This window comes from Lichenostomus cassidix, chromosome 2, assembly GCF_008360975.1.
Source record: "Lichenostomus cassidix isolate B80296 chromosome 2, HeHo_3.0, whole genome shotgun sequence".
Taxonomy (NCBI): domain Eukaryota; kingdom Metazoa; phylum Chordata; class Aves; order Passeriformes; family Meliphagidae; genus Lichenostomus; species Lichenostomus cassidix.
In genome coordinates this window covers 103,846,639-103,860,025 of record NC_139482.1, presented here as the reverse complement: position 1 = coordinate 103,860,025, position 13,387 = coordinate 103,846,639, and the positions used below count along the sequence as shown (strand labels likewise).

The 13,387-nt window shown below is 42.4% G+C and overlaps 2 protein-coding genes across 2 annotated transcripts in view; one reads left to right on the top strand and one right to left on the bottom strand.

Moving 5' to 3' along the window:
• YES1 (YES proto-oncogene 1, Src family tyrosine kinase) overlaps positions 1-4,571 on the bottom strand; it is a 50,913-nt gene extending 46,342 nt beyond the window's left edge. The window contains exon 1 of the mRNA XM_085052653.1: positions 4,439-4,571. The gene's annotated coding sequence lies outside the window, so the exon portion shown is untranslated. The remainder of the gene's footprint in view (positions 1-4,438) is intronic.
• Positions 4,441-13,133, top strand: LOC146441885 (uncharacterized). Its single transcript, XM_085052654.1, has 2 exons — positions 4,441-5,165; positions 12,907-13,133. The coding sequence occupies exons 1-2, from the start codon at positions 4,710-4,712 to the stop codon at positions 13,006-13,008; spliced, it is 558 nt and encodes a 185-aa protein (XP_084908780.1). The 5' UTR covers positions 4,441-4,709; the 3' UTR covers positions 13,009-13,133.
• The last annotated feature ends 254 nt before the right edge of the window (positions 13,134-13,387 follow it).

Below are 13,387 nucleotides of genomic sequence, written 5' to 3'. Positions count from 1 at the left end.
TAAGGAACTTAATCCCACTAAATCAAACTCTTCCAATATGAAGACTGAGTTTAAGTATCTGATTAACATGACAAAATTCTCCTGAAAGTTTCTCCAAAACAAAGTTAAAGGCCCTGATCTACAAAGATTTACTTACGTGGGTGTGTTTACTCAACTTCACTGTCAATGGAAGTAAATAAAGTTATTCACTGTTGTAAGCCTGGTCTAGCTAATCCTAAAATTTGAACTAAAAGGATTCAACACTTCCAAAAAATAATTTCTTTTGCCCAGACTTCTCTAGACTTCTGGTGTGAAGAAAGCCATAGAAACATTAACAGAAACATCTTAAGCCATAAAAGTTTTTCAGCTCCCTGAAGTGACAACTCAAGACAAATTACTTGATGTTCAGTAGTACCATCAGAATTCAAAATTTACGTAAACGTTTAAGATATAGGTGCAGCCAACATTGATACCTATTAAAGTCTCATATAACATTACTATAAAAGCATTTGCCTTCCAAAAATACAAAGATAAAACACAGCCAGACTAGCAAGAAAAGTCATCCAATTTCCTACACAACAACTAAGAGTATTTAAGAAGCTAAAATACAAATTATTCCAGTCTGAGGTTTTACTTTCTCAGCATTCTCCAACCATGGCCTGTAACATTACCTAATACTAAAGTCAAGAAAAATCGAAACAAAACCCCAGTCTTGGCCACAACAGTCAACACAGCCTTAAATGCAGTTAGTGATGATCTGTGCAACAGAATTCCACTGAGCTGTGGGGCTCAGATACAAGGCACAGCTAGCTAGAAGTCCAGCTCGAAGGCTTGATTGTAGCTGTGCATGGCTTTGGTCAACTGACTTACGGGACACAATATCAAACCCAGTGCTCTATGCGGCGCCAACCCAAAGTGACAGAGTGCATTTCCCATCCTATTTCCAGCTATCCATTTACAAAGAATATGTGTTTAAATCTAAAGGGAACAAAACTCATGCATAAATAATAGTGTTTACTTACTCAATTCCTAGCATTAACGTTACTATCATCTTGATCTCTGATCCTGCAATCAGCCATGCATGTTAACTTTACCTAAGGGTGCAGTCCCACTCATTTCAGTGACTTACCTTGGTGCCAGTTTCTGTTTCAATACAATGGCACCATCAAGGATAAGCCCCCATAAGTGGAAAAGACTGTAAGAACAACCTTTTATAACCTAAAATTAGACTTATCCTACAATTAGTTGACAGCATCTTTTCAATATGACTTTCCCCCTCCTAAATTTAGCTTACACATGGAAGTTGTTCGGGTTTACCTTTGAAACCTGGCAATTGATGATACAATCTGGAACACTAAAGCTCTAATCATTGGTGTGAAGCAGCCAGGGACTGTAGTGATTGAAAGAAGTTCCCATATGGCAACCATAAAGCAGTTTGTATTTAAAAAAATCATAAAAATTAGTGGTTGCCACATCATAAACTCCATCACTATAAAACAGCCTCCTACTGACACCCTAAAGGAGAACAGAAATGAAGTAAATCCTGAGACTGAGTTATCTCCTTGTGCTTGGAGGTGGTTCCTCCAGGACAAAAACTAACCCATTCTGTGACAGAGAAACTGCAGATCTCTCTCGCGGATCAATCTGTTCCACCAACAGGCAGAGGACTTTTCAGTACTGGAGGCCTGAAACCTTTCAGGAGGACTTCACAGAAACCACAGGCTGTGTACGTACGCACAGAAGGTGTCCTACCTGAAAAAGGCTGCTTGATGCAACACAGCAGAATAAGGACACATTCCTAAAGTCGTTTTTGTGTTAGTACTGACACATATTTTTAAATTAACATCAAGGTATCTTACTCAAACTGTGATCAAAGTATGTGGCAAAACAGTTGGATACAAGTAGGGAATACGGATGAAAGAATGTATTTCTTTTAACTAACGTTTTGAACACAAAGAATTATCTATTGAAAATATACAGCTTTTGTCCGCAGGCAGTGCATATGGAAAAGTAAAACCATGCAGCCCGTTTGTTCATAAAGTAAACTTTGACCACATAATCTGACATGTGCCACACTGCAGACTTTCGCATCGCTGTCACATGATGGCCATGATTTAACAGACAGAACAGAGGGACAATTTCATTCTTCAGGAGCTGCAGAAGTGTGCATAGCTCAAAATGAAGAGCATTCCTTTAGTGCAGAAGCATAGTTCTCTGCTCTGCTGCCATGAGTATTGATAAAACCCCCTAAATTGTGAAGTTTTTCAATAATTCTGTTACATAGTATGCAGCACACCGAAGATGTATTAAATATTTTTCCAGCTACTTCAAAATAATGCAGCAATTTAAGTATACTTTCAATTCCATTCATTTGTTTTGTAGCCCAAGAACTGTTGTTGCGTAACAAATATTTCCTTGAAAATCTCTCTTTATAATACAAAATATAGATTAAAGCTGCCTTGGGCTCACTACCCTCATTCCAGATGGAATGGTACAGGGGTCCAGGTATTAAATAACTATTGAAAACTGGACAAGTAGCTCTGCAAGTAGCAAAACCAGGGAGGCCCCATTTCCTGCATCAATTTCCAGCTTGAGGTAAGCGCTGCCGTGAACTCTCTGGTGTGCAGGTTAAGAGTTTGGTTCTACCTGGCTTCCTTACTCACAAATTTTGCAGAAACTGCTCACCTGGGAAACCTCTGCTGCCAAATTTATTTGAAATTGGCTAAGAGCCAGAAGAGTTAGTAGAGGGACTGAAGGCACACAGAGATTATAGTTCCAACTTGAGCTTCACCTGCTAATGAAATAAAGCTAACAAAGCACGTGGAATAATTGATTACTGGCAATTGCTGCTACTAACTACTGTCACACCTGATATCACTGGATCTTCTTTGAAATTCAGCACAAGCACAGTGCCCATGCTGCTGTCTCTGTTCCCATCACAGATGTTACCTAGTCCCAAAATTAACCACAACACCCTGGCTGGGCAAAACACACATAATCTCCTTTCTATGCCTATGCTCAACAGGAACCTCCTATAGCTAAATTTACAGACACACATCAGAAACAAGGGAGGAAGTGCAAGGTTTTGTTGTTTGGAAAGGAATGGTTCTTACTTCTATGATGCCTACAAAAACATGGTTATGGCTGAACTGTACTACCTATCAACAGAGACAAGGCAAAGGTAACCGACAAGGCAATTTCATCCCTCTTCAAGGTTTTACTTTCCAAAAAGGCAAGAAAAAGACTTGGCAGTAAACTTGTGTATCTGGCTCCCCTGACTAAAGATCCATTTCACTTCCAAAATTTGCCTGAAATATCATTCACCTACCTATGAATTCTAAGTGAAAGCAAATACACTTACTTTATCAACACACTCCTTTATGACTGATTTTGAAACATTCTGCCACTTCAAGAAAATATAGACATCTAATTTTTAATTAATAACTGGCCTCTGCCTAGGGTTAAATCCAGCAGGTACATCTGAATACACCTTAACAATATGAGCATTAGAAATGTTTCTGCCCTAGTTTTCCCAGTGCAAAGTGGACCATACCCACATGCACACAAGACACCTAGAACCCCAAATATTAATATAATCGATAACCGTATCATAAACTTCACATATTTGTAATATTGAATATTAGAGAAGAAGTCACGTTAGCCCTTGGCCTGAGGGATAAAACACAACTTTATGCACATCAAGCCTGCGGATGCAGAAAGTTACGTGCAGACTCCACAGGAACAGGGGCCTGTGTGTGTCCAACACATTTTTTCTTAAACTGTAAGGAAGACAAGGAGGCTTGATGAAGTGTGATGATTGAACGTTTAAATTAATGACTCACAAATGTAAAGCAGTCGTGTCCCAGGCTCGATAAAGGGACATAAACCAGAACGGGGGTGGGGGGGTGGGGGGGGTGGCGCGGGTAAGAAAAATTTACAGAAAATAAATCCACGCAGGCCAAGTTACAGGCGAATCCTGAATTTGGCCCTTTTACATCCTCCGGCCCCGCGGCGGGAGCACAGCCGGGAGCGGCTCAGCCGAGCAGCAGCCCGGGCGCTGAACGCCGCCGCCGCCGGGGGACGAGCAGCCGCCCCGCAGCGCCCGCGGCAGCCCGGCAGGAAGGCGCCGCGGGGGGAACCGGGCCAAGGGGGTCACGGGGGTCTCCCCCCGCAAACTTACTCCCCGCAGCCCGCCCCACGCAGCCCGCCCAGCCCAGCCCGGCACCCGCCCGCCCGACCCCTCGGCCCCGCGGGCAGGGGCTCGGGCCCGAGAGAAAGTTGTCGAGAAAGTTTCTGCAGAGGAGAAGGGGCCGCGGGTGCGGGACGCCCCCCGCCCCCGGGGCGCGGCGGCGGGGCGAGGCCGGGGACGGGCGGCCGGGGCCTAGCACCTCCATCGCCGCCGCCATCGCGGCCGCCGCTCCCGTGGGGCGGCAGAGCAGGGACGCGGCCGGGGCCTCACCTGCTTCTCCTCGGCGTGGCGGGTGGGAGAAGGAGGGGGGGAGGGAAGGAAGCGGGGGCCCCCCCGCTCCTCCCGGAGCCGCGGCGACCCGGGGAGGGAAGCGGGGAGGAGGGGAAGGGAGGAGGGACGAGGAGGAGGGAGCCGAGCGCTCCGGTGCGTGCGGGGAGCTGGAGCCTCGCTGCGGGAGGAGGAGGAGGAGGAGACTCCCCGCCCCTACGGCCGGGATCTCCGGCGGGCACCGCGGCCCCTCCTCCGCACCGTGCTTCCCTCCATGCGCTCCGGGCCGGGATCGCCGCGCCTCCCGACCGGGGTAGCGCCTCCACGCCCGAGCCGGAGGCCGCGGGGAGGAGCCGGGCGGACCCCGCGGAGCCGGGCTGGCGGCGGCGGTCCCTCCTCCGCGCCGCTGCGCACCGAGACAACATGGTGGAGGCGTGAGGGGCGGTGCGGGGGCGGCGGGGAGGGAGCGGGGCTTGCCCTGCCCTGCGGCTCGCCCTGCCCCGCGGCTCGCCCGAGGGCGGCCGCCTACTGCCTGCCTTGGGTCGCGGGGACCCTGCGCAGGGTAGATCCCGGGGAGCTGCTCCTCCCGCCGTGCCGGGCGGGTGAGCTCGGTGAGCCCCTCTTGGCAGAGGAGCTGAACCTGAAAGATTCCGGCAGTGGAGCCCTTCGGCGTGGTGCGCGAAAGGCGAACAAAAATAACTTTCAAAACTCCTCGCCTAGGCATCTTCAGGTGGGCCACGGCTTAGGCTCGGTGTGTTTAATTTCTCGTGGGTGAAGCAGAAGCCAAGCGGCGCTCCGGCAGTGCGGGTGCTGCAGCGGCGGCAGCTCGGGAATGCCCAGCGCGGCACCGCGGGACGGACCTGCCGCCCAAACACCGAGCGAACAAAAAAGGAGCCTGTGAATTACGCACCAGTAACTCAGGGTGGTTTTATGTTGTGGGTTGCCCACTCATCGCGGTTCTCTAAGTCGGTGTTTTGTATTTTAAGAAATAAAAAATCGGATTTGTGTCTAGGTGGGCTTCATGGAAAAAGGGGTTCAAATACATCTAGCCCTCAGAACTGCAGACTGCAGGAAGAAAAGAACAGGAAAAATATCAACCTAAAGAGCCAAATTTACTGACGTGTACATGGGCAAATCGGCACGAATCATTCAGCATTGTCTTCTATTGATTTCTGTTCTCTAGTAGTCAAATTTACATCTCTCCCCACTTTATTTTCTTTAAAGGCTGATCATAAAACAGTAATTGTATTGATCGCTAATGAGAACCTAATATAGTTTAGTCTTAAAGAATTGAGACATGGTGTCCAATTTATTTTGCAGGCAGTTCTGCAGAGTAAAGCTGTTAGTATTTTTGAATTTCAGATAAAGCAAACACATGTATTTGCTTTTAGAGGACCACAAATACACTTAAGCAGTTAACAAAATACAAAAAAACCCCGAACGTGTTTTAGATTTGGATACTCAATACCATAAATTGTTCTCATGTAACCCTGTTAAGAGTGGTGGAGTTGATAATTTCCTGTTCAGTCAGGAGTCTAACTCACATTACACAGAATTGATTTTTAATTTAGAAAGCAACAGTGAGTTTTACAAATTGACCTGGGCAATGAATTACTTAACAGTTTGCAGACTGGTTGAAATTGTGGATCTGCCATGGCGTCACAACACCAACAGGGCTTATGGAAGTCTTGAGTGAGAGCAAGATTTGAACTCCAGTATCATTTATGAGGTTTTGTATGCACAGGCAAGCATTGCTGAGTGGGTAATTTTACATCACAATGGTAAAACTTGCATATCTGAAAAACACGAGACCTTGTGTTATCATCTTCATTATGTTTCACAATGAATTGCTGGTGAAATTTTGCAGCATCGGGCTAAAGCTTCATAGAGACATACTGGCTCTTACCAGCTGTCCCTGTAACTTGACTTCTGGGTTTCAGGTTTGGTGTTGATGAATGGGATTACATAGTAGTCCTTTCTCACGGCTCCTGGTGATGCCTGTGTGGCACCAAAAGGTCTGTTGGGATTCTCAGTTCATCACACCTCTCCTGTTGCTTTCTCTCCTAAAGACCGATGTAAGCAATGATTTGGTGGGTTTCAAAAGGGCTGAGCTACTAACTGTGTCCTCTACTTGCTGTCTTACACGTATGTGTGTTATTAGCTGCCACAGATAGTACTGGGGCTGCACCAGTGATTGACTCAGTTAGTAGTGGAGAGACTGTCACGCTTAATTTCAAGCACAGTGTGATTAAAATAGCAGAGCAGTTGGGGAAAAGACGAGCTGACCAGTCCCATAGCTGACAGCAAGCTCAGACTCACACCATATGGGCGTGAAAGAATAGATGAGGGTTTGAGTCGGGAGTCTTGGAGGCTAGACATGCTTTCATTGCAGTGGAAAAATTGGCTGCTTCTTAAATTGTCATGCACTTGTCACTGATGGTCTAAATGTTCCTCAGGGTGTTCCTTTTATAGGGAAATGTTGAACAGGTGACTTAAAATGATCAAACTGTTAGCGGTTCAGCCTGATTAATCCTGCACAGGGTGGGACTCGAGGTGTCATTGCCACCTTTAGCCTGCCAGCCAGGCAGCCTGCAACCTGTCTGCCACATGTTACCTGGGTCAAGCTCCCTTACCACTACCATTCTTGAGTGGGCTCTCAAAGGTGTTGCTGTGCAGGTCGACTGATGCTGCTTCCTATTCACTCAGGAAACATCAGCCGAAACCAGCACAAGCTGCAAACCAGGCAAGGCCAGTGCCTGCTTTTAGGATTTTCCCCTCCCTTTTATTCTTTTGCTTTAAATTAGTGTTTTCGATCTTGCTCAGGAAGGAGCGGTGAGGAGCTGCCCTTGAATACTTTAGCATGGCTGGAATAGAGTGTAAGAAGCTACTGATGCAGGGCTTCATTGCTGCTATTTGATGGATACAGTTTCCCAAACAGCCCTTCTGACAGGCTCAGCATTCACTAAGTCCTCATCTGTGTTGCATGGTTAGTTGGCATTAACTTAATCTTGAAGATTTGTGCAAGTAGCCTACATTTAGGAAGGCATTCTCCAAATACTATCTTTGAAAATTCTCATATATTTGAATTAGTTTCTAAAGTAAGTGATCATTTATATTTGTACAATCCTTAATGTGTGCGAGTAACTTGGAAAAACCCAAAAATGTGTGGTAGAATCGAATACATACTATGCCAAATAAAGTATTTTTAGGGTGATATGGGGGAATACAGGTGTAAGAGCAGAAAGAAAGAAGGAGGAGCAGAGGAATAGAGATGGAGAAAGGCAGAGTAGGATATTTCAAGCACTGATGTGTCGCTGTTGAGCCGCTAGCAGAGAAAAAAAACCCCGGATTCTCAGCGTGGCAAGAAAAAACCTTTATTGTTTTGATTCCAACTTATATAGACTTTTCAGAGGTCACCCAGATTGGTCAGTCAGAAACCTCCCCCTCGGTCTGATTGGCCAGGCCTGAACTGTCCAAATCTCGAGACACTGTTTTTAATAACATCCAAACTTTATCTTTGTTTATAAAACACAGGAGAAAAATTCTCATGGGAAAGACCTGTGCTAGCCACACTGATGTGGGTTCAGTTGTTTATAATTGGAGAATACAGGACTTGCATCCTGAGATATTGAAGGACCTGGACAGATTGATTCTCTGAAGAGCTTTAACAGTACATGCCAGAAGTTAATCTGTGGTACACATGGTAGTAACGTGGAAATATTGAGACATTCTTGAAAACACTTGGTGGGATTGCTTTCTAACATTTTGGAATAAATAGAAAAACACTATAGTGGTTCATGGACAAAAAAATTCTTCAAGTTTTGCTGGACCTAAATTAATTCCCTCCTTTTGAGAAATAACTGAGGTAGTCAAGGCCTCATCCAATTATTCTTTAAAATTGTGGAAAACAATGGTGTTTTATAGCAGCACCTCCTAAAATTCACATGCAAAGTTCCCATGGCTCATTGTACTGTATGATCATATTGCAAAAAAGCAGTTAATCTAAGAATTAGTATTAGTCACTTTCTTACTTTTTAGCGCTTGGATCAATATTTTAAGAACAGGGTGGTTAGCAAAACATAGATAATTCTTTCTAATCTCAAATATATTGCTTTTGAATCTGAATATTCTAAGCATTAGTCGAATAAGTGGGTAGTTTTTGTCATGTTAATTTCTATTTAATATTCCAGAAGCTATTAATAAAATAATTGATGTTTAAAAGTGAAACATCTTCCTTGGATATAATGCAAATTACATACCAGTATAGTAGTTCAGTAAGGAAATGGAGTGCTAAGTCACTGTGTGTCGGATCTGTAATTGTTTCCTATTCTGAAGCAAGTATCCTATTTAAGCCTCACGTTAAACTTCAAAATTTTAAGTGTCCCATTTTGCCTTAAAATCTGTCTGCATCTCCAAATGGACAGGATCTTTGTGTTTGGTTCCTGCATCTATTTGCAGGATTAAATATTCAGTTTTTTCTCAAATATCACTTCTCTTTGATCTTGCTTAACATGTCTAATTACTTATGCATATTATACTTCTAAGCAAGTACGTGGAGGGTTCTTTTTGAAAAGCATTGTTTCAAAGATTGTTTTTGAACTTACTAAAAGTTATGCTTGAAAGGGTGTTAGACTTGGAAAACCCTGTATTCCCAAACCTGTTGCTATTTACATTTGTGTCACATCCAGTTACATCAGACACGCTGGATTACATTGTATAATGAAAGCCGTATTGCTGTACTCTAATCTTTATCTCTTTATATCCGATCTCCTTTGAATTGCACATGAGTATTGCTTATGGTTACTTAAAATAACTAATGCTTTTGTTTCAAGGGCAGTGCTATATATGATGAACACTTAACACTCAACCCTGCTTTGGCAGCAACTACACATCCTGTTATCTTTGGTCCTTGCATGGTTTAATTGGGAAGCTTGCACGCATTCTTTTTTTATTTTTAATTTAAATTTCATATTTGGAAAATCCGAAGCCTGTGAAATCATACATGTTCAGAAAAAAATAATACATTTATTTGTGCTACTGTGCTCTTCTGAGAGATTTGGAATGTGTGCCTTCCTCCTCACAAAGCGGGTCACGTACTCTTAGGCAGAATGGAAAGGGACAAAGAGTAGGAGGAAAAGAAGTTTGTGCAGTAAAGCTGACCTGAACTGGGGTTGGTTTTGACATCACTGCTAGGGTAATTCATAGCCTTTAAGAGACTTACAACCTCATTTGATAGCCAGGACAAAGAAGCAATTTCTGCTGACTTTGGGAGACTTGCACATGTACATAGTGGTTATATATTATTTGTTTTTCTTGTACTGACTACCTAACACATTTCTATGGGAGTGATGCTTAATAATGTTATTAGCTGCAGAATCCAAGTTAATATGGCATGTAGGGAGCACTGGAAGGGGATTCTGCATCAAAATGTCCCCTTTTCCAGGGCACCCTGAATTTTTACTCTGGAACACACATGCTGTTATGGTGCTTTTATACATGACTTCATAAAACAAAGCCAAGTGAAATAGAATTAAACAAAAATTTAAACAAAAAAAAAGGAAATATTATTTTACTATCATCAGTAGTTAAACCTTGCTTGAGACTCTGTATGGCCCTTTTCTCTGAGCTACCACCCTGATTAAAGATGAAAAAATTCCTCAGGCCTGTGTGAGTTCCCCTTAATTAAACTTTTGAATTTTCTGTGACAGGTTGTTATTCCTGCCCTATTGTTTTGAGGATAATTGTTAGTCACAACCCTGAAGACCAGAGAGCCTTCCTTCTTAATTTAGAGATGAATGTGATAAAATTTATTACTTTGGGAATAGTTCCAGGAGAAAAAATCATCCCCTCCATCTGTGATGTCAAACAAATCCTTAGAGTGGAGCTTTGATCAGGATGAGGCTGTTTACTCTCGCAGTGTTCACCATTACAGGTGGACATAGATGTTGTGCACCATTTAGAGAAAACTGGACTTTTGTCAGATATGTGGGCTTGTTTTCTCAGCATGCCCTCTATTTCTGTTGTTTTCCTCATGCTTTTAATTTTTTCATCACCATTCCTTCAGGTGGAGGTTACAGTTCCCTCAGGTTTGCTGGCATAACCACAACTCATTTTTTTCCTACAGTTTTTCAGTTCTGCCAACATGATCTTAGTTTACATCTCCTAAGAGTTTTTTATAAACCAAGAACATGTTGATGCAATTTTCCTAGGGAATTTTATATATATATATATAACTGTGCTCACTGGAATGAGGAAAGAGGTAATAAAATAGGCAGACCAGTGACTTCTTATCCCACCTACAGCCAGGACAGTCTGAATTTTCTGAAATTTCAGAATTTAGGAAAATCCAATGTAGTTGCATTAATAGATGAGGACAGAGCGGTGGTGGTGGGGAATAGGAAAGACTAGATGACTCTGTTTCCTAATGTTTAACTGTTACATGGTTCTGCATGGATGTTTTTCAGTTCCCACTCCAGATAAGTACCCTTTGGTTTCCTTGTCACTATCTGCTTTGTTCCTGTGAAGCAGCCACAGTCTCTTCCATTCTTCCCTGAGAATCTGTGTTGGGGCTGAATGAGGGAGTCATGGAGCCAGCTGAGGTAACAACTATTCAAGAGGCAGCACTTGTAGAACACTTGATTCTTAACATCTGAAAAAGACACGAAGAGATAGAAGAAGCCTGGATTTATTAAAAGCAGAGCTTGTATAATTTTCTGTTGTTAATGATGGTTATAACTGTGTGAGAGTTTTCAGTTGCCTATAACTGCACAGCTTCCACTTTTTCTAGGCAAAGATTGCTCTTGGCAATTGCCTGTCAGTGCTCTGACACTTGCAATGTGAAAATCTGCTGCTTTCTCATGTTAGAAGGAAGCAGCTTTGTCAGCTGAGTAGTAGAGCAGTACCTCTGCTTCCAAACTGGACACAGCCATTTGAAATGTCTCAACTCTCTCATGCAGATGTCAGGGATATGCTTTTTGCAAGAGATGTTAGTAGTACACCCATACCTGACCCGACAGCAAGTAAACCTCTGCACAATCTCACTTCTCATGTAGAGACTGAGTAGATCTAAGGTGAGTTCTCCAAAACCTCTATCTGCATTTCCTCTCACAAGCCAACAAGGTTGGAGATGCTCCGTTCCAAGGCTTCAAAGGCTAAGCCAGCATGACTTTGCAATTAGATAGGAACACAGAGCTGGAACAGACCTCCCACCATGCAGCAGCTATTGTGGGAAAATGTTAGCAGCTCTAACCTTCTCCACCCCTTGCTTAAAAAGAAAAAAATACACAGGAATGAATAAAGAAGGAAAACTACTTTTGAGCTGCTCTTCTCTTTGTTCTGTGGGCTCCTGATTTGTCCTGACATTTTATCACTGTGCTTCTTGGGAATCTGGCTTTCAGGAGAAAAATGGTGCAGAACAGAACCAAACCTGAACCCCACTTCATGAGTGCTCAGACTGGTGATGGTACACCGCAGCTGCCCAGAACCTTTTTGTTCATATTCTTCAAAAGGAAAAAAGAAAGACTGCTATAAATATTCAGAAGTCCTAAGTACATGCTATGAATTCAGAGCTGCAAGCTATAAAAATGATAAGTTTATTTAGAAAGGAGAGGTTTTACCAACATATATTTATACAAATTTTGAGTTAACCTAAGAAAGGCAGCTGGCAAATAGTCACTTTCCCTTCTTTGAATATGCACGTAATCGATCCTGTTGTTTCAGATAACTGCAAAACTTTGGAGGGAATATAAAAACATTTGCACTTTTTTTTTAAGCAACATCATATTTCACTATTTTCTTTTGGTTTGTACATTTTATTAAACAGTTTATTGAAGCCAGTTAGCATTGCATGTTGATATTTCATTTCTCATGGAATAAATTGTAAATGATGGGATAAAAAGATACATTTATAATTCTCATAGTGGGCAATGCTAGTTAATAATATGCAGAAAAATGTAGCTAAATGAAAGAAGAAAAATACCAGCTAAAGAAAAATACATGACATTAAGGATTACATTAGTGTGGCTCACATGCTGCTTTCTTCTGCTTATTTTTCCTTTCATTTTTTGTTAAAGTGAGATTGTCCAAAGCACAAGAATTTCCTTTTCCTACTCCTCTTTCCTTCAAAAGGCAGCCTATTGAAAATCAGACCTTGTGTTCAAAATTGTCCCACATTTGTGCTTTTGTTTTCTAATTGGGAAGGAAAACAAGACACAGAAAGTTCCAAAGTATTTTGGTTTTAAAATGTGCGCTTGGGACCTCTTTGATGCATCATCGTAACAGCTAGAAGGGACACTATTGTTCTTGATGGAAAATGCAATCCATTCAGGAACCCCAGATCATGGTGGGAAATGAGGGACCTAAACCATGACAAACTCATGATGAGTAATGACAAACCATCCTGAAGCAAAACATTTAGATTTGTTTGGACAGTTCAAAACATTTTGGATTCTTTTTTTTTTATTTTCCCAAAGGCACATTACATTGTTCTGGCACAACCAACTTTTTCCTGTGGAAAAAATATTACAGAAACTACTATTAAAAACTGTGAACAGAAAATTCTGGAGCAGCAATAGAGGGAAGTAGTCAAGCCAAAATTATGTGTATTTGAAAATGTCCTCTCAGGAGAATATTATGACTGCTCCAACCTAGCAATAAGAATTTTATTTGAAGGTAAGTGTATTTCTGAGACACCAAACATAACCTGATGAAATCCATGTAGCATAACTTGGTGTGTTTCAACTCATTTGAAATATGATATTTCACAGAGTCACTTAAAATCTCTGTAAAAATGTGAAAGAGCGCTGGTGGAAGGCTTGGGCCTTTGACATGAAAAATTGGGCATTTCTAAAAAAATGAACACTGTTTTTTTTTTTAAAAAAGTCTCAGTCCATCAAGCAAAAGTTTATGTATTTAGAAACATACTTTTTAAAAACACATAGCTAAATTCCTTAT

Coding starts and splice junctions, on each gene's coding strand:
- LOC146441885 (XM_085052654.1), top strand. CDS start 4,710: ATGCGCTCCGGGCCGGGATCGCCGCGCCTCCCGACCGGGGTAGCGCCT. Junction 5,166..12,906: donor CCTCGCCTAGGCATCTTCAG/GTGGGCCACGGC, acceptor ATTTTCCCAAAG/GCACATTACATTGTTCTGGC.